This window comes from Drosophila kikkawai, chromosome 2R, assembly GCF_030179895.1.
Source record: "Drosophila kikkawai strain 14028-0561.14 chromosome 2R, DkikHiC1v2, whole genome shotgun sequence".
NCBI classification, from domain to species: Eukaryota; Metazoa; Arthropoda; class Insecta; order Diptera; family Drosophilidae; genus Drosophila; species Drosophila kikkawai.
The window spans coordinates 1,183,420-1,201,813 of NC_091729.1; the positions used below are offsets into that span (position 1 = coordinate 1,183,420).

Sequence of the window (18,394 nt, forward strand, 5' to 3'; positions counted from 1 at the left end):
CATGCCTTGGTTAATGCTCCGCACCTTCTGCTCGTTGACCTTCATAAGCAGGTCTTCGAGGATCGTCCCCATCTCCACTAGTTGTGGTTAGGGGGCTCTAGGCCTCTTGGTAGGATGCTCGGGCCCTGTCGGACTCGGGGAGTCCCTGTTGCGTTTCGCTAATAGGGTGCATGAGATATCCCCTTCAGCGGTCCCGCCTAGTGCTGCGGCAGCGGTGGTACTCGCAGCATTTCCTGGCGGGCTGCGCTGTATGCGGGAGCCCTTCTAGAACGCTCTTAGTTTATCGTCTACACTTGTAGCTTTCGGGTTGACGTCGGCCAAGTGGGCCGCCGGCGTCGCCGTAGTGGGAGAAATGTGGGTTAGGGCCTCCAGAATCCGTGCCCTTGCCGCGGGATCAACCGCGGGGGGATTTCCACATTTGTGGCTGCCACCTGGAGTAATACTGTTTATACTCGACATTTTTATTTGTGCATTTTAGCCCAATTCGAGGCTGCATTTTATACCTTCTGCCAGGTAGGTTAAAACTGACGGCCATTATGGCTCAGACGCAGACCAAGTAGCCGCCCAATGTGGGTCTGACGCTACCTGGGTTTAGATTTGTGTGCCGCTGATACCTGCTGCCAGGCTAGTTCCACTGCCGGCCACTATGGCGCAGACGCAGATCACGCAGCCGCTCAGTATGAGCAGACGCTGCGTGGATTAAGCCGTTGAGAGTGGCGAAAGCTTCCACCATATCGGGACGACACGGAGCCTCCCTCGCTGGTCGGATATTTCCCTCCGACTTCATTTTTTTGGAGGTTATACCGCCGTGACCGGCACAAATATGTGGGGGCATCCACATTTGACCCGAAGAGAGAGTGCAGCGGCGGAAGAAAAGGAAGAAAAAGTTCCAGGGAAGAAAGATCCCCTCTTACCCCTATCTATCGTCCATCTCGCCGAAACATTGGGGCACAGAAGTGCCCTCCGCGGGCCGCAGGAGCCGTTCCTCGACAGGTAAGTCTGGAGGCTACACTCACACTGCGTCCTACGTACTGCTACCACTTTTATTCCCCTAGGGGCACTGCCACAGCGCGAGTCTATTGCGGAGTCCCCGCTGGGGCGTCCGTTCACCGCGACTTACACACACTCTCCCCGCTAGTGTAGGTATTTATTTATTTATTTTTTTATTCGTTTATTGAAGTGAAATAGATACAAAAGTGGGGGGATAGAAGGGTTGGGTCGCACAGATATCGGGATGGTTTGCTCGCGCGGTACGGCAGCGAAGCAATGCTTCGCGCGGGCGCTGATCCCGACCCATGATGCCTCCAGGTTCCTGCGTCGCTCCTCTGCTCGGAGCACCGTCATTGCCCTCGCTGCGAAGTCCGACACGGCCTGCCAGTTCGCTTCGGACATCAACATCAGCGGAACTAAGTTTTCCACTGAGATGGTGTTGTTCAGCCTGGCCTCCAGTGTTTCTCGCTCGCCGGCAAGTCTCGCACAGTTAAGAACCATGTGTTCTGCCGTCTCCTCCAGCTGACCTTGGCAGTGCGTGCAAGTGTCGTCTTCCTCGTGGCCGAATCTTCGAAAATAGCTCCGGAAACAGCCGTGGCCGCTGAGAATCTGGGTCAGGTGGAAGTTTACCTGACCGTGCTTCCTCCTCAGCCAGCAGTCCAGCTGTGGAATCATGCGATACGTCCATCTCCCCCTTCGACGATGATTCCCACCGCGTTTGCCACGCTGCCAAGGTGGCTTCTTTCGCCGCAAAGCGTAACACGTGCTTCTCTCGAGGATTCAGCGTTCTACCAATAGTCTGGCCGTGGATACTGGCCCTCTCTGCTGCTAACAGGTCCAGCGGTGGAGTCCCGGCTAGGACACACGCGGCCTGGTCGGACACCATCCTAAGGGCGCTACAGATGCGTAGTGCCGCGTGGCGATGGGCCGAGCACAGTCCGCGCCTATAGGCCGGGGTTGCTAGTGCATGCCCCCATTTTGGCAGAACACCATCGTACATGGCATTCCACAGCAATGGTGCCAAAACCGACCCTTGCGGAACTCCGCAGGAGAGCTCGGCCGATCTGACACCGCCGTCTCAGTCGTACACCAGGGTTCTGCCTCTGAAATAGCCCTTCAGCAGCTTCAACAGGTACGGGGGTACACCGAAGCTGGATAGTACATCCAGGATACATCCCCATCTTGCCGTATTGAAGGCGTTGCGGATGTCTAGCGTGACAATCAAGCAGTACTCCTTCGCGCCTCCTTTCCACCGTTGTCCCGCAATGGCAGCTTTTGCGATGCCCACCACTTTGGATATGGCATCAACCGTCGACATAGCCTTCCTGAAACCGAACTGGGAGTCGGATAGATCGCCGGCTGCGGCAATGGCCTTCTCAAGCCTCGTCCGCATCAATTGCTCCAGAACCTTGCCCGCCCCATCAATCAGGCAGATTGGTCTGTAGGCGGATGGGTTTTCAGGTGGCTTTCCTGGTTTCGGGAGCAGGACCAGCCTCTGGACCTTCCATCTCCCAGGAAATATACCTTCTCTAAGGCATCTTCCATAGAGCTCCGCAAATAAGTCCGGGCGAAGCGAGAGAGCAAGTCTCAGGGCTTTGTTGGGAACCAGGTCAGGGCCAGGGGCTTTCGCCTCCCTGATTCTTATCGCCGCCGCCAGGATTTCCGTGTCCAGGACTGGCTCGAACCCTTCCAGCGAGTGCGTAGCAATCTCCAGCGTGGCTCTGGGGTTATCCGCCTTCGGGAACAGGTGCGCGACTATCCTGTCAATGCTCTCTGCGTCATCAGGGACCCCCCGTTTTGCCCCGTGGATCTTCTTGATGATGATCCTGTAGGCGTTTCCCCAGGGATCGTGGTCCGCGGTGTCGCAAAGGTCCAGAAAGCATTTGGTTTTGCTTTCCTGGATTGCCGCCTTGAGAGCCTTGCGGCACCGGTGGTACTCGGACCCGCCTCTCCAGGTGGGAGCTCGAACGGTAGGAGCGCTGGTAGCGGCGCCTATCCTTGAGGCACTCCGTTCTGGCCGCGGCAATCGTCTTGTTTCACCAGTACACCGAGTCCCTGTGTCGAGAGTGGGCGCGCTTGGCAGTCATGCAGTCATCGCATGCGACCTGCAGTTGGATCATGGCAGAATCAGCCATCTGCTCTGCAAAACCATTTGCTTCCAAACTCTGCATATGCTCCGCGAAGGATTGGATGTCCCCTTCGTGCTTGGGGAGGCAGCGATGTGGGTTGCGCTCGCCCGGTATCCAGCGCGGTGAGGATCGCCGCGTGATCGCTCGCCGTATAGGCATCGCTCAGGACCCAGGTGCACTGGCCCTGGAGCCCTGGAGCAGCTCACAAACGTGAGGTCGACCACCGAACTCGCCCCGGCTCTGCTGAAGGTGGGCTGCGCCCCAGTGTTGAGGAGTGTGACGTCGAATGTGGAGAAGGCCTCGAGGAGGGTCCTGCCTCTGGCATTGGTGAGGGAGCTGCCCCAGTCCACCGCCCAGGCGTTAAAGTCACCGGCTATAAGGGACGGAGTGTGGCCCCTCGCGTCTGCGGCTAGTCGATCCACGGCGTCCCCAAATTGCGCGAGCGACATGCTCGGTGCCAGGTATCCACCAGCCTGCCATCTTGGCACGCACGAAGCCTCTCTCTGAGCGAACGTCAGTCATTCGCTTAGGTGTGTTACCGCAAGACCACAAGGCAGCTTTGCAAGAGCTGTCCACCGCCCAGTGTGGGCCAGGGCCTACCCTGTACGGCTCACTGATAGCGGCAACATCGACACTGCGTTCTCGGACCGATTGCGACAGCAAGTCGTGTTCAGCTGAACCACTATCATCCCCTTTTTGTTTTGGCTTCTCTACGCGACGTCACTAAGGGGCACCTGGGACGAGATTCTATCACCTTGATGCGACATCTCGTCCAGCCGACTTTCACCCTCCCCAGACTATCTATGGAGCCACCCACAGTCTCTGGTACGGAGAACGTTTCCACCTGACCTCCACTTGCGAGGGAGCGGATGTTCTTAATGGTAACGGACCCAGGTGGGAGGTTAGCCTGTAAGGCGAGCTCTGCCGTAAGCTCGTCCCTGTTTTCCATGACGTATCTTTGACCCATAATGTTAACTCGTTCAGATTTAGGGATTATAAAGACATTAATGCTTTGGTTATCCAGAGCGAATATAGTATGTGTAACTGGTCTCCTATTTATCAATGTACAAGTGTTGAGTCTCAATTAAATGTCTTAAATATTAACATATTAAATATGTATAACAAATGTGTACCTGTCAAAATAAAAGTTATTAAACCAAGGCAAAACCCCTGGTTTAATAATGAAATAAATGAACTTATACATCAACGAGATATCGCGTACAGGAAATGGAAGCGGTATAAGACTGACCATTTTTGCACTTTGTATAAAAAATTAAGGTGCAGAGTTACAAAACTTATAAAGGTTGCCAAGGGTGAAATATTCAAACTGAAATTTGAGAATGCCACCACGTCAAAAAAGACCTGGAATGAACTCAAAAAATTGGGAATCGGAAAGTGCAGGCAAACAAACAATAACTATATTAATGTAGAGAATCTCTGTCAATCGTTTACGCAAATCGATGTACCTGAAGCAACTGATAACCAGTACCTGAACAATATATCTAGCTGTGATAATAGATTTAGCTTTATGTGCGTTGATCAATGTGATGTTTTAAATGGAATCTTCAAAGTTAAACCGAATGCTGAAGGTTTAGATAATGTCAGTCCCAAATTCTTAAAAATACTTCTTTCACATATAACATACATCTTCAATACTGCAATTACTACGTCGACTATGCCCACAACTTGGAAAAAGGCAAAGATTATTCCAGTTCAAAAAACAAATATGGAATACAGACCCATTTCAATCCTTCCCTTTCTTGCTAAGGTGCTTGAAAATTTAATGGCGCAGCAGATGTTGAGGTATCTCGAAGATAACTCCCTGCTGGCGCAAAAACAATCTGGGTTCAGGAAGAAAAGAAGCTGTATTAGTGCAATAACGGACATTGTTGAAGATATTCGGAAGCAACTGGACAATAATTGTGTGACGTTTTTAACTCTATTGGACCATAGCAAAGCATTTGACTCGGTGAACCACTCTATTCTCTGCTCTAAGTTAAAAAATCTCTTTAATTTCTCTGATACTGCAGCTCGATTTATTGAGTCATACCTAAGTGGAAGGTCACAGGCAGTTGTCTCTGGCACTCGCATGTCTAGCTGTAGATTGCTAACACGGGGAGTACCTCAGGGATCAGTACTTGGTCCTTTGTTATTCTCTTTGTATGTTAATGATTTACCAAGTGTTCTGTCTGACTGTGAAGTCCATATGTATGCGGATGATGTTCAAATTTATGTTAGTAGTCCTGTTAATCAGTAAAATATTTGTATTAGTAAGAGCATTAATATGCTCAAGAAATTAAATGACTGGGCAACATGCAATGGATTAAGCATTAATCCGAAGAAATCCAAATGTTTAGTAATTTCCAAGAGACCACTTGATACTGGAAACCTCCAAAATCTGGTTATAAATAACAGCCCTATAAATTACACCACAAATGCTAATAACTTAGGGATGACTTTTAATAATACACTCTCTTGGAGCAAACATATCACTAAAGCCTCTGGTCGAACATATGGATTGTTGAGACAACTTGCATGTACTAAGACACTCCTTCCGCAACAGATAAAAACCTTAGTTGCAAAAACAATCCTTATTCCAACACTATTCTATGGAATAGAGGTGTTTGGACACTGTGACTCACGAGACTTCCATAATTTATCAGTAGCCCTTAATTCAATAACTAGATATGTGTTTAATCTTAGACGTCTTGACCATGTATCCAACTTGACAACTAAACTTCTTGACCTTGACTTGACTGCATGGATTAGCTATAGAACTCTTACTTACTTTCATAGAATTATAACTTCGAAAGAACCAAAGTATTTGTATGATAAACTTGTGTTTGCAAATTCACTTAGAACGAATAACTTGATATGCCCCAGATACAAAACTTTATGCTCAAACCGTCAATTTTTTATAAACGCTATCCGTCAATGGAACAACCTACCACACTCTTTTAAAACCATAAGGAGCGCAACTCAGTTTAACAACCTAATTAAAGAATATTTAAAACAATAAGCAAAAGACTATATTTATAATATTTATAGTTTTAATATAGATAAAAAAAGAAAATAATAATAAAAATAAAAAATAAAAAAATAAATAAATAATTATAAAATAAAAAAAATAATTAAAAATAAATAAAATAAAAATAAAAATAAAAAAATAGAAAATAAAAATAACATAGTTAAATAAATAAATAATAAATAAAATTAAATAAAAAAAAAATATAGCTAGTAAAATTAGTAAATTAATAATAAATAAATAACGAATAATTTTAGATAATAAGAATACAAATTGTTAGACTAAATAATACTTTTTCTTGACTAGTGCAATAACTATAAGCTAATCACTTGTCGCTAGGGATGTCGAAAATATATCAAAATATCAATATATCGATATTTTTTGCGAAAAAAATAAATATTTTTATCGTGATATTTTTTTTGAAAAATTATCATATTTTATCGATATTTTTTTGAGATATTTTTTGATATTTAAGGCGGTTACACTTTTTATCGGGACAAGGAAAGAAAACATGTATTTGTTATCTTTCATATAAGATACTGTTAAAGCCTTAGTTCGGCGGAAAAAATGAAACTGAACCTAAAACAAGAAAGGAAGCTAACTTCGGCACCACGAAGTTTGTAAACTCTTGCAGATATTAGTTCATTACATTTTACCTATTCCTATTATGTTTACAGTTTTACAGTTACAGTTTTTCATTCCCAGCTTTACATTTTCTCTACGTCTATTGATCGTTTCTATGGCAGATATATGGCAGTTGTCCGATTTTCATAAAATGTATACCAAAATTCTGAAATAATAAAATAAGCCTATATCTCAGAGTAGATGAAAAAACGTTGAAAAACAACGAAGTTGTTTTCATAAAACATACCAAAATTCTGAAATATAAAATGGCCATATTTCAAAAATGATGCAAAAATGTTGAAAAACAGTCAAGTTAGAATTTTTTTTTCTAAAAATGTAGCGAACATTTGTATGGCAGCTATATTATATAGTCGTCCGATCCGGCCCGTTTCGAGTATATAGAAGACTTTATGCGGAGTTTCATTCAGATAGCTTTTAAACTGAGGGACTAGTTTGCGTAGAAACGGACAGACGGACATGGCTCGATCGACTCGGCTGTTGATGCTGATCAAGAATATATGTATATACTTTATAGGCTCGGAAAGGTCTCCTTCCTTGCGTTGCAAAACTTCTGACTGAAATTATAATACCCTGCAAGGGTATAATGAAAACGTTTGCTTTATTATTATTTAAGCATGTTTTTATTATCTTTCATATAAGATAAATTTTTGTTCTGATTTGATTTTAATATAAATAAAAGCAAAAGAAAGTAAAAATAAATATTGTTTTCTTTCATTTATTAATAAATATAAAATAAAAATCGAAAAATATTATTTATGATCGTATGTGAGTTAATGTTTAGTGGTTATTGAAATTAAAAAAAATAATAATAAAACAAAAATATCAAAAATATTTGATATATCGATTTTTTTTTTTGATATATCAAATATCATTTTGATATTTTTTTCAAAAAAAAAATATCATCGATACGATATTTTTAAATATTTCGACAACCCTACTTGTCGCACTAGGATAAAAACAAAATAAATGAAATGAAAAAAATGAAATGAATGCGGATGAATGACACAATGCGGATCGGCAATCCTCCGCCTAGCACACTCCCAATCTGCTCCTTCAGAGCGGTGAGGGAAGGTCCAGAGGACTTTTTTTAGCTCTATTAGGAGCTCGCCCTTTGCCGTTTTTCGGACTCTGGACACCTTGTCCCCAACTCCTGACATTCTGAAGTCATGGGTGCCCGTGACCAAGTTTAGGACCTCGCTGTAGGACATCGCCGCCGCTGGGGTTATGATGATCGCATCGTTCCTGCCCCTTTTCGGAACTCTGGGCGCATGGTCGCAGACCGCGCCTTCGGTCCGGAGTCGCTTTCAACACGCTTCTGCGCTCTGTCTTCGTTTTGGGTGGGAACCCTGGGTGGGGGACGCGTGCTTGTGCGACCGACGGGGGCCGCACCAGGGTTACGGCTTGCGGGACGAGGACGACCTTTGGGAGAAGTCTGCGCTGATTTGTCCGCAGAGGGCCGGGCCCGAGTCATCGGTGAAGCGGTCTAGCTCCACTGATCTACCACTACGCCGTCAGCCCTATCCTCACCCTCTCGCAGCGAGAGCTCCTCCGAGAGCTCCTTCAGCCGCGCAAAGGCATTTTTCATGGCCTGGTTGATGCTTCGGACTTTCTGCTCGTTAACCTTGGCTAACAAGTCGTCCAGGATCAAATCCATCTCCTTAATCTGTGGCTTGGGCGCCTTGATCTTCTTTCGTGGGTGGGCCATTACGGGGGGGCTAGGGGAGTCCCTTACTCTCTTTGAGGGTGGGGTCGACGAGTTCGTCTCCCGACCGATGGACTCCAGGACTCTATCAGAGTCTTGGCCAGACGCCGTGAGGCCGCCGCTAGGCGGCTCGCTGTTGAAAGAGCACCGGCCAAGTGGGCCGCCGAGGCTGCAGTGTGGGTTGGAATGTGGGTTAGCGCCTCCAGTATCCGTGCCCTTGCTGCGGGATCAACCGCGGGTGGATTTCCACATTTGTGGCTGCCACCTGGAGTAATAGTAATGTTACTCGACATTCCTTTTTTTGTGCATTTTTGCCCAATGCGGGGCTTCATTTTATAACTTCTGCCAGGTTGGTAAAAAACTGCCGGCCACTATGGCTCAGACGCAGACCAAGTAGCCGCCCAATGTGGGTCAGACGCTGCCTGGGTTTAGGTTAGTGTGCAGCTGATACCTGCTGCTGCCAGGCTAGTTCCACTGCCGGCCACTATGACGCAGACGCAGATCACGCAGCCGCCCAGTATGATTTAGTCGATTGTGTGGATTTAGTCGATTGTGTGTGGCGATCGCTTCCACCAGATCGGGACGATACGGAGCCTCCCTCGCTGGTCGAATATTTCCCTCCGACTTCTTAATGTTGGGGGTTATACCGCCCCGCTTCGGTCACCAGAGCCACTTTTTGGGTGTACCGTCAGGGCGGAGGGGATGGCAGTCGGTCATATCCGTGACCTTTTCCACCATTTGGCCACGTGTGCGAACCGCAGTTCCGACGGAACATAGCAAAATTCCAACTCCTTGCCAAGGACCTTGGGCAGCAGCCCGGGAATGTATGCTACGAATTTCCGCAGTGATCGTTAGCTGAAGCTTGTAGCAAGCAGCTTCTGTCACGTGACAGGGTTTTTAACCCAAAGGTGGCGCTAATGTGCGCATGTAGAATGCTGATCGAGCAATCAGCTGGCGTGACCGGCACAAATATGTGGGGGCATCCACGTTTGACCCACAAAAAGAAAGTGCGGAGGCGGAAGAGATAGTAAGAGAAAGTTTCGGGAAGAAAAGATCCCCTCTTACCCCTGGCCATCGACCATCTCACCGGAACTTTGGGGTACAGACGTGCCCTCCGCGGGCCGCAGGAGCCGTGCCTCGACAGGTAAGCCTGGAGACTACTCTCACACTGCAACCTACGTACTGCTACCACTTTTTTCCCCTAGGGGCACTGGCACAGCACGAGTCTATGTCGGAGCACCCGCGCGGGCGTCTGTTCACCGCGACTTCACACACTTCACCCGCTAGTGTAGGTATAATGTCGTGTGTGTGTGGTGTGTGTGTGGTTTGTGTGTGGTGTGTGTGTGGTGTGTACTTATTTCTAACTTATTTAATATACTAAATGCTATAAGTAATTATTTACATATATGTAGATTTTTGTGACTTCGTCACAACGTAAAAGAAAGTATGCATTCAGGCATTCAGGAAAAGTACAACCAATTAAAAAAAAGGAAATTACTATCCAAAATTACTAGAATTGGTGCAAATAGTTATTAACCAATGTGACTTGTGCAAAGAAATAAAATACGATAGAATTCTTATAAAGAACAAAAATTAAAAAAAACAGAAACCCCATGAGATAGGAATCAAGTTGTCCATATATGTGGACCATACGTAGTAAGAAATACACATTTCTTAATAAATTTATACAAATTTACCAAGTTTGCAGCAGCATATTCACTAAATGATCGAAATCATATGACTATAGTAGAAAGCTAGGTGAACCAGATATAATTATAGCTGATAATGAATTTAATTCGATCAGAATTAAAGAATTATTAAGGCAAGAAAGAATAGAATTACATCTAACTAAACCCTATAGTCACACGGGAAATTCTGACATAAAAAGGTTACACAATTTATTGTCAGAAACACTTAGGGTAACACTAAAAACAGAAACATCTAACATGACAATAAAACAGTTATTGCAAAAAACCATTAGAAATTACAATGACAGATACCACTCTACAATCAAATACAATCTACAATCACTCCTAATGAAGCTCAAAACTATAAGGTAGAATTGACAAAAATTAGAGAATATATAGAGAATGCTAATGAGAAAATGTTACAAAAAAACAATATCAACAGAGAAAACTTCGAAGAAAAACGAGAAGAAGGATTTTTAAAAAATTACAAGGCAGTCTGACACAAAGAAGTACCAAAATATAAAAAGGCAAAACTTAAAGGCATTGCCCAAAAAATATTAAACGAGCTTACAAATTTACAGAAAACGCTGAAGACGACAATATTAATTCTGTTAACCATAACGATAATATCAGGAACATTGACGACCCAACAGATACTTGATAATAGGCAGTGGAGCAAAATGGTTGTTTGGAACAATGGACGAAAAAGAAAGAAAAGAAATAGAAAATCATTTATCAAATTTTAAGGAAAACGTGCAAGAGACCAATGAGTTAGTAAACAAACAAATTTATATTAATACATATTTCAACGATTCAATCAGCTACATAAGGCAATTAATCCAATCAGATAGAAGAGCTATAGAAAGTCAGTTAAATTTGTTCAGGTCAGGAGCTTATGTGCCCCCCCCGGCGACTCCGAAGCGCTCCCGCTTCTTCAAAGCTCCTCAGCTCGCGCTCTCGCTCTCAGTTTGCGCTCCCGCTCTTCTAGCGGATGCTTCGGCTCTGGCCGATCGTCGCATCGCTGAGCGGCCGCTCCCGCTCTCCTAGTTGTTTGATCTCCCACTCCCGCTTGTTTATTAATTACCTATTTGAACTCGAATAAAGCGGACCAAGTCCACGCATTGAATAGTGAAATTACCACGCCCCCCCGGCCTACTACTTCTTTTTCGTTGGTGGTGATTTTTTCTTCGGTGTTTTATGACTGCGGCGCGGGAGTGTTTATTAGTGTGTGAGAAGTTTCCCCCCAGCCGAACAAAATTCATTTAATAAATATGAAAATTAGAGAAATCAGGAGAACTTATATTATGACCAACAAATAAAAATTCAATTAATAAGAAATAAAATATAACATTTACAAGACAACGTTGCATCTGCTAGATACAATATCTTACACCACAGCATATTGACAGATAATGAGATCACAATATATAATATAAACTTCAACAAAGTGAATAATCTCAAGCTGGCTACAGCAGTTTTTAAAAATAATCTATTAATATTCGCTATCGAAATTCCTACAAACTTTATTACAATAAACATTCAACAAATAATTCCCGTACCTTATAATGAAAATTATGAAATAAATCACAAGTCCGAAGTTATATTTAAATGTATAGACATTACATACACATACGAAATAAATAAAAAATTAAAATAAATGAAAACCAAGCATTGTATAATAAAAAAAATTTGTAAACTAATAAAAAGAGAAGAGATGGAAATAATAGAACTAGACGAGGAAATCATAGTAATAAATAATGAAAATAACGAAACATATCATAACTGTAACAAGAAAAAATACAAATCTTATTTAACACCTTAATACATTTTGCAAATTGTAAAATAGGTATGATAACAATTACTTTACCAACACAGTCGAAGAAGAGAGAGAAGAGTCGAAAAGAAGAAAATATTATTCGAAAAAAAAGGAAGTTCAAATGTAAAACCTTTAAATATGACGTTTTCAATAAAGAGAGTTCAGTTATTAATCGCCACTTAAATGCAAACGTCGTATCCGCATTTATTTATTTGTTTTAACTCCGACCCGCAGTACTAAATTCACACGAATCCTCGGCAGCCTTAAAGGAGTTGAATAGTACCATCCAAAGTTGTCAAACATCGCTGAAAGTTTCCGGCCTTTCTACTGAGAATTGGGACTGCCTCCTGGTTTATTTGTGCTCCACGAAACTTCTAAAGCATACGCTTTCATTATGGCAGCAATCCATTCAACATAAAACCGAAATTCCTACGTGGCTGGAACTTGCTTCATTCCGGAGCGCTATAGAACTCTGGTAGCCATAGATTCTCTCCAGCCTCCTGCTATATGCCTCCGTTCGTCTAAACCGACATCTCCAACCAGTCGCCGCGAGTACTAAAATCCTTTAGTTCACGGATTGTTTACATAACCAAAAGAAGCGATTTGTATTCTGCAGATCCAAGCCACTCTTCCTCCGGTGTTCCGATACCTCATGATGCCTCACTACAAATTCCTCCACCCATCCAAAGGATTTCCTCGTTCTCCACACAAGTGACCACTTCTGTCGATTCCTCCAATTACTGGGTTCCTTACAACGACAGCAAGAGCAGGCGTTCCCAAGGTATTTTATCCTACCAATGCCGAATCTGCCAAGGGAACCATCCTCTTCGGATTTTTTTTTTTTTTTCGCGCGGGATCCCGTTTCCTCCTCCCGCCCAACCGACCGAGGGGCGCAGCCGCACGAATCGCGAACTAGATAGACGCGTTAGAATTAAAGAAGAAAAAGAACGAGGAAAAATTAGAAGAGAACAAATTTCGTAATTGCAGACTTGAGGTCATAGCCGGCTTCGATTTTATAAAAATCAAAGACTCGGCTTTTGTTAAAAACAACAAAAAGAACTTGTCAATAGACAAGCAGCAGCTGTGGTGACGATCGTTTCGTTGGAGCTACCCAAACTCATCAGACCACTTGCTGACTATTGCTAATTTTCTTGGTACTTTACCTTCAATCTTCGCTAAGACTCGTTGGGAATCGTAAGTTTCGATGTAAAGGCAAAAGCAAACCCTGAAAATCGGCAATAGTTCCTTTTGTTGTTTTTAACCAGTTGTTTGGCATGCAAGTCTATCAGACTTGCCATAAGCCAAGCTTTAAAGCTTTTACGTATGGTGACGTGGGCTTTTTTGGGGCGAATCTCCCCTTTGGTTTAGTTTGTTTTGTAACATCGACCTATTTTTGTTTAGCATTCGTAATTGCAGGACTTGAGGTCATAGCCGGCTTCGATTTTATAAAAATCAAAGACTCGGTTTTTTGTTAAAAACAACAAAAAGAACTTGTCAATAGACAAGCAGCAGCTGTGGTGACGATCGTTTCGTTGGAGCTACCCAAACTCATCAGACCACTTGCTGACTATTGCTAATTTTCTTGGTACTTTACCTTCAATCTTCGCTTAGACTCGTTGGGAATCGTAAGTTTCGATGTAAAGGCAAAAGCAAACCCTGAAAATCGGCAATAGTTCTGTTTCTTGTTTTTAACCAGTCGTTTGGCATGCAAGTCTCTCAGACTTGCCATAAGCCAAGCTTTAAAGCTTTTACGTATGGAGGCGTGGGCTTTTTTGGGGCGAATCTCCCCTTTGGTTTAGTTTGTTTTTATTAGCATCGACCTATATTTGTTAGCATTCGTAATTGCAGACTTAAGCTCATAGCCGGCTTCGATTTTATAAAAATCAAAGGCTCGGCTTTAGCTAAAAACAACAAAAAGAACTTGTCAATGGACAAGTAGACAAGACAAAAAGAACTATTGCTGATTTTCAGGGTTTGCTATTGCCTTTACATCGAAGCTTACGATTCCCAACGGGTCTAAGCTAAGATTGAAGGTAAAGTACCAAGAAAATTAGCAATAGTTAGCAAGTGGTCTGATGAGTTGGGTAGCGCCAACGAAACGATCGTCACCACAGCTGCTACTTGACAAGTTCTTTTTGTTGTTTCCAAATTGAGGACTCCAGACGCATGAACCATACTCCAATATAGGGCGAACTAACGAAGTAAAAAGGGTCTTCGTTATATAAGGGGAATCGAATTTCTTCGACCACCTCTTAATAAAACCGAGCATGCCTCTGGCTTTATTAACCATGCACAAAAAAAAATAAAAAAAAAAAGAAGAAGAAGAAGAATCGATCGGTTGTGCTTTGTATCGCTCCGCTGTTGTTTTTACCTATTAAAACAAAACAATTAATATAAATTACTTGGTTTCATTTATCAACACCTTAAGTACCTGCGTATTCCTTATAATTTGGAAAACTGCAATTAAATCAATCTGTAAAAGTGAATCAAGTTATTAATTACAAATTGTGAAAGTTCGCATTGACACACATATTCTCGTGCATATACACTTATTAACTCACCACAAAACAAATACACCGAAACCGATACACTAACACACCAAAATCGCTACACTCAACAACACAACAAAAGAAACTGCCGAAGATGTCTACGTCCACTGCATCCAAACGCCTACGCAGCAACGCTGGAACCGCAAATGACCGCCTTTCCGATGCCCCCTCGTCCCAGATTCTGGATCTGCTTAAGGGGGTCTTCTCATTCAAAAGCCGTTTTTTGGACCCTTTTTAAAAAAATTCTTACTTGAAAACGCAAAGAATAATTGAAAACTTTTTTTATTTATTGTATTAAAAAATGTTCAAAGTAACTAAAAAAGTTGTTCTTGCCTCGATACGAGGGTTGTTCAAAGAGTAATGAGACTTCAAACTTGGTGGTCGAAAAAAAAAGTGTCGTCCTGGCGGCCACGATTCAGGGTCTCCAGAGCGTCCGAAATGAAAAAAGAATACGGGGTTATAATCAGAATTGATGTCATTTTCGGGTGACGGAACAGATTTTTTTTTAAATTTTTTTAAACAAAATGGCGGGCATTCAAAAAAAATTTCGATTTCGGGCTTTTTTTTTGTAGTTTAGTGTAAAAAAAAAAAAAAAAAAAATTTTTAAAAAAATCTGTTCCGTCACCCGAGAATGGTGACAATTCTGCGTCTTTGTTTCATGAAAATCGGTTCAGTTGAACTGGAGATATCATGGCCGCCAGTTCGAAAAACGTGGTTCCGAGATAAACGCGTTTGAAGTTTGAAAAAAGCTCATTTTGCGAAGACCTTGCTTCACAAAAAAAGGCTGTATTTTCTAAAGTATTTCGAATTTCTAAAAATCCTTTTGGGGACATATACACACCACCCCAAGCTATAAATAAATGCAAAAAAAAAAATCGAAAAAAAAAAGTTGCCCAATGAGAAGACCCCCTTAAGGTGCGCTTCCAGGAGCAGACGGATGAGATTACAGCCTTCGTAAGGGAAACGGAGAAACGCATACTTAGTATTCTCTCGGACAGACTGGATTCCATTGCGGGTGAGGTGAAGCAAACTGGAAAGCGGGTATCTCGCCTAGAGCGGGAAGTAGTTGATCTGCGCTCGCAGCGGGAACAGCTGAGTGTTCTTGTTGACCGTCTCAGCCAGGAGGTAGCAGACATGCGGGTGGTCAAAGAGAGAGTGGGAGGTGTGGAGGCTAAACTGGCTGTTCACCACGCGGCTAATAATGCGCTTGACCTTCGCATACATGGAATCCCATATGTTGAGGGTGAAAACCTAAAAACACTTTTTCACACTCTGTGTTTTTCACTGCACATACATAACTCCGCCACCGCGGGTTCGGGACATTTTCCGGGCCCGTAAAACACAAAGAACAAATGTCGACCCGGTCATTATTGTTAAATTGGATAACTTGCGAGAAAAGATTGGGCTACTGAAAATAATTGCAGCGTACCGGAGAGAAAATAAAATGCAACTGAGCTTAAAGCACGTGGGTATCGACTCTGATGCTCCGATCTATGTTAATGAGCAGCTTTTAAGAGAAAATTACATCATCTTCAAAGAAGCAATGCGATTAAAAAAACACAAGTTTTTGACTGCAGTTTTTACCCGACGTGGCCTTGTTCGCTGTAATGGGAGCGAGAATGTGCGATGCATAGAGCGCATTGAAGAGCTAAACGTGATGTGCGATAACGAACCTCCTCTCTCCTTCTCCCGCTCTTCCCAACTCCCCACACTAGCCTTGGAAGATGGACCTGCACAATCGGAGAGCTTTCGCTCTTAATTTTATTCGTACTCTTAATGTTCATTTAATTGTTAGGTTATTCATTAAATTGTATCAGTATATAAGTAATTGTTTAATGTTTAATGTCTTTTGTTACACTGAGTTTGCGCCTCATAAATGGTATGTCCCAAATTATGTGGGATAATGTAGGGGGTTCCATGACTGGTAGCATTTGAAGAGTCTTAAGTAATTATAAACAGGGCTTAAAAGTGGTTCATATTAATGCACAGAGTCTCTTAAGAAAAATTGATGAGTTTAGGTATCTGTTCGTGAAGTCTAACGTAGATGTAATAATAGATGATTTATTGGTTAATTGTGATGGTTATAATGTCTTTCGTTCTGACCGAATTGGGAACGCTGGTGGAGTGGCTATATATGTCAGCAGCAGTCTAAACTGTGAGGTCAAGTGTAAACAGCCAAACGATAGTCCCATCGAATATATATTTTTGGAGTTAAATAGTATGTCAAAGGAAATAAAATCCCTCATCGGCTGCATTTACCGACCTAACAGAACGATTGAATACGCACCTTTGATAGACACTATTCGTGAGATATCTACTGCCTACACTGACATTATACTTGCAGGCGACTTTAACAGTAACGTCCTTAATGAGAACCACCTAATATATAGCTTCGAGGCTTTGGGCCTTTATGCTGTCAATAAATCAATTCCTACTCACTTCACTGACTCCACTGATACCCTTCTTGACTTGTTCTTCGTAAATGACCCTAGTTTAATCCTATTATATGTTATATATAGGTCGCAGCACCAGTTTTCTCGAAACATGACCTTATATTCTTGACTTATGACGTATCTTTGACCCATAATGTTAACTCGTTCAGCTTTAGGGATTATAAAGGCATTAATGCTTTGGTTATCCAGAGCGAATATAGTATGTGTAACTGGTCTCCTATTTATCAATGTACAAGTGTTGAGTCTAAATTAAATGTCTTAAATATTAACATATTAAATATGTATAACAAATGTGTACCTGTCAAAATAAAAGTTATTAAACCAAGGCAAAACCTGTGGTTTAATAATGAAATAAATGAACTTATACATCAACGAGATATCGCGTACAGGAAATGGAAGCGGTATAAGACTGACCATTTTTGCACTTTGTATAAAAAATTAAGGTGCAGAGTTACAAAACTTATAAAGGTTGCCAAGGGTGAAATATTCAAACTGAAATTTGAGAATGCCACCTCGTCAAAAAAGACCTGGAATGAACTCAAAAAATTGGGAATCGGAAAGTGCAGGCAAACAAACAATAACTATATTGATGTAGAGAATCTCTGTCAATCGTTTTCGCAAATCGATGTACCTGAAGCAACTCATAACCAGTACCTGAACAATATATCTAGCTGTGATAATAGTTTTAGCTTTATGTGCGTCGATCAATGTGATGTTTTAAATGGAATCTTCAAAGTTAAACCGAATGCTGAAGGTTTAGATAATGTCAGTCCCAAATTCTTAAAAATACTTCTTTCACATATAACATACATCTTCAATACTGCAATTACTACGTCGACTATGCCCACAACTTGGAAAAAGGCAAAGATTATTCCAGTTCAAAAAACAAATATGGAATACAGACCCATTTCAATCCTTCCCTTTCTTGCTAAGGTGCTTGAAAATTTAATGGCGCAGCAGATGTTGAGGTATCTCGAAGATAACTCCCTGCTGGCGCAAAAACAATCTGGGTTCAGGAAGAAAAGAAGCTGTATTAGTGCAATAACGGACATTGTTGAAGATATTCGGAAGCAACTGGACAATAATTGTGTGACGTTTTTAACTCTATTGGACCATAGCAAAGCATTTGACTCGGTGAACCACTCTATTCTCTGCTCTAAGTTAAAAAATCTCTTTAATTTCTCTGATACTGCAGCTCGATTTATTGAGTCATACCTAAGTGGAAGGTCACAGGCAGTTGTCTCTGGCACTCGCATGTCTAGCTGTAGATTGCTAACACGGGGAGTACCTCAGGGATCAGTACTTGGTCCTTTGTTATTCTCTTTGTATGTTAATGATTTACCAAGTGTTCTGTCTGACTGTGAAGTCCATATGTATGCGGATGATGTTCAAATTTA

At 42.5% G+C, this 18,394-nt stretch overlaps 1 protein-coding gene across 1 annotated transcript; it reads right to left on the reverse strand.

Annotated features, from left to right (window-relative positions):
- Positions 1–591: 591 nt before the first annotated feature.
- LOC121502052 (uncharacterized) lies at positions 592–1,990 on the reverse strand. Its single transcript, XM_041774671.1, has 3 exons — positions 1,626–1,990; positions 1,225–1,558; positions 592–690 (listed from the first exon to the last, which is right to left on the reverse strand). The coding sequence occupies exons 1-3, from the start codon at positions 1,988–1,990 to the stop codon at positions 592–594; spliced, it is 798 nt and encodes a 265-aa protein (XP_041630605.1).
- Positions 1,991–18,394: the final 16,404 nt, after the last annotated feature.

Excerpts from the sequence above, each read along its gene's own strand:
- LOC121502052 (XM_041774671.1), bottom strand. The coding sequence starts at position 1,990 with ATGTACGATGGTGTTCTGCCAAAATGGGGGCATGCACTAGCAACCCCG. Across the intron at positions 1,559-1,625 it reads CTGGCTGAGGAGGAAGCACG|ATTCGGCCACGAGGAAGACG; the intron begins GTCAGGTAAACT and ends CTATTTTCGAAG. Across the intron at positions 691-1,224 it reads AGCAAACCATCCCGATATCT|CGTCTGCTCATACTGAGCGG; the intron begins GTGCGACCCAAC and ends TAATCCACGCAG.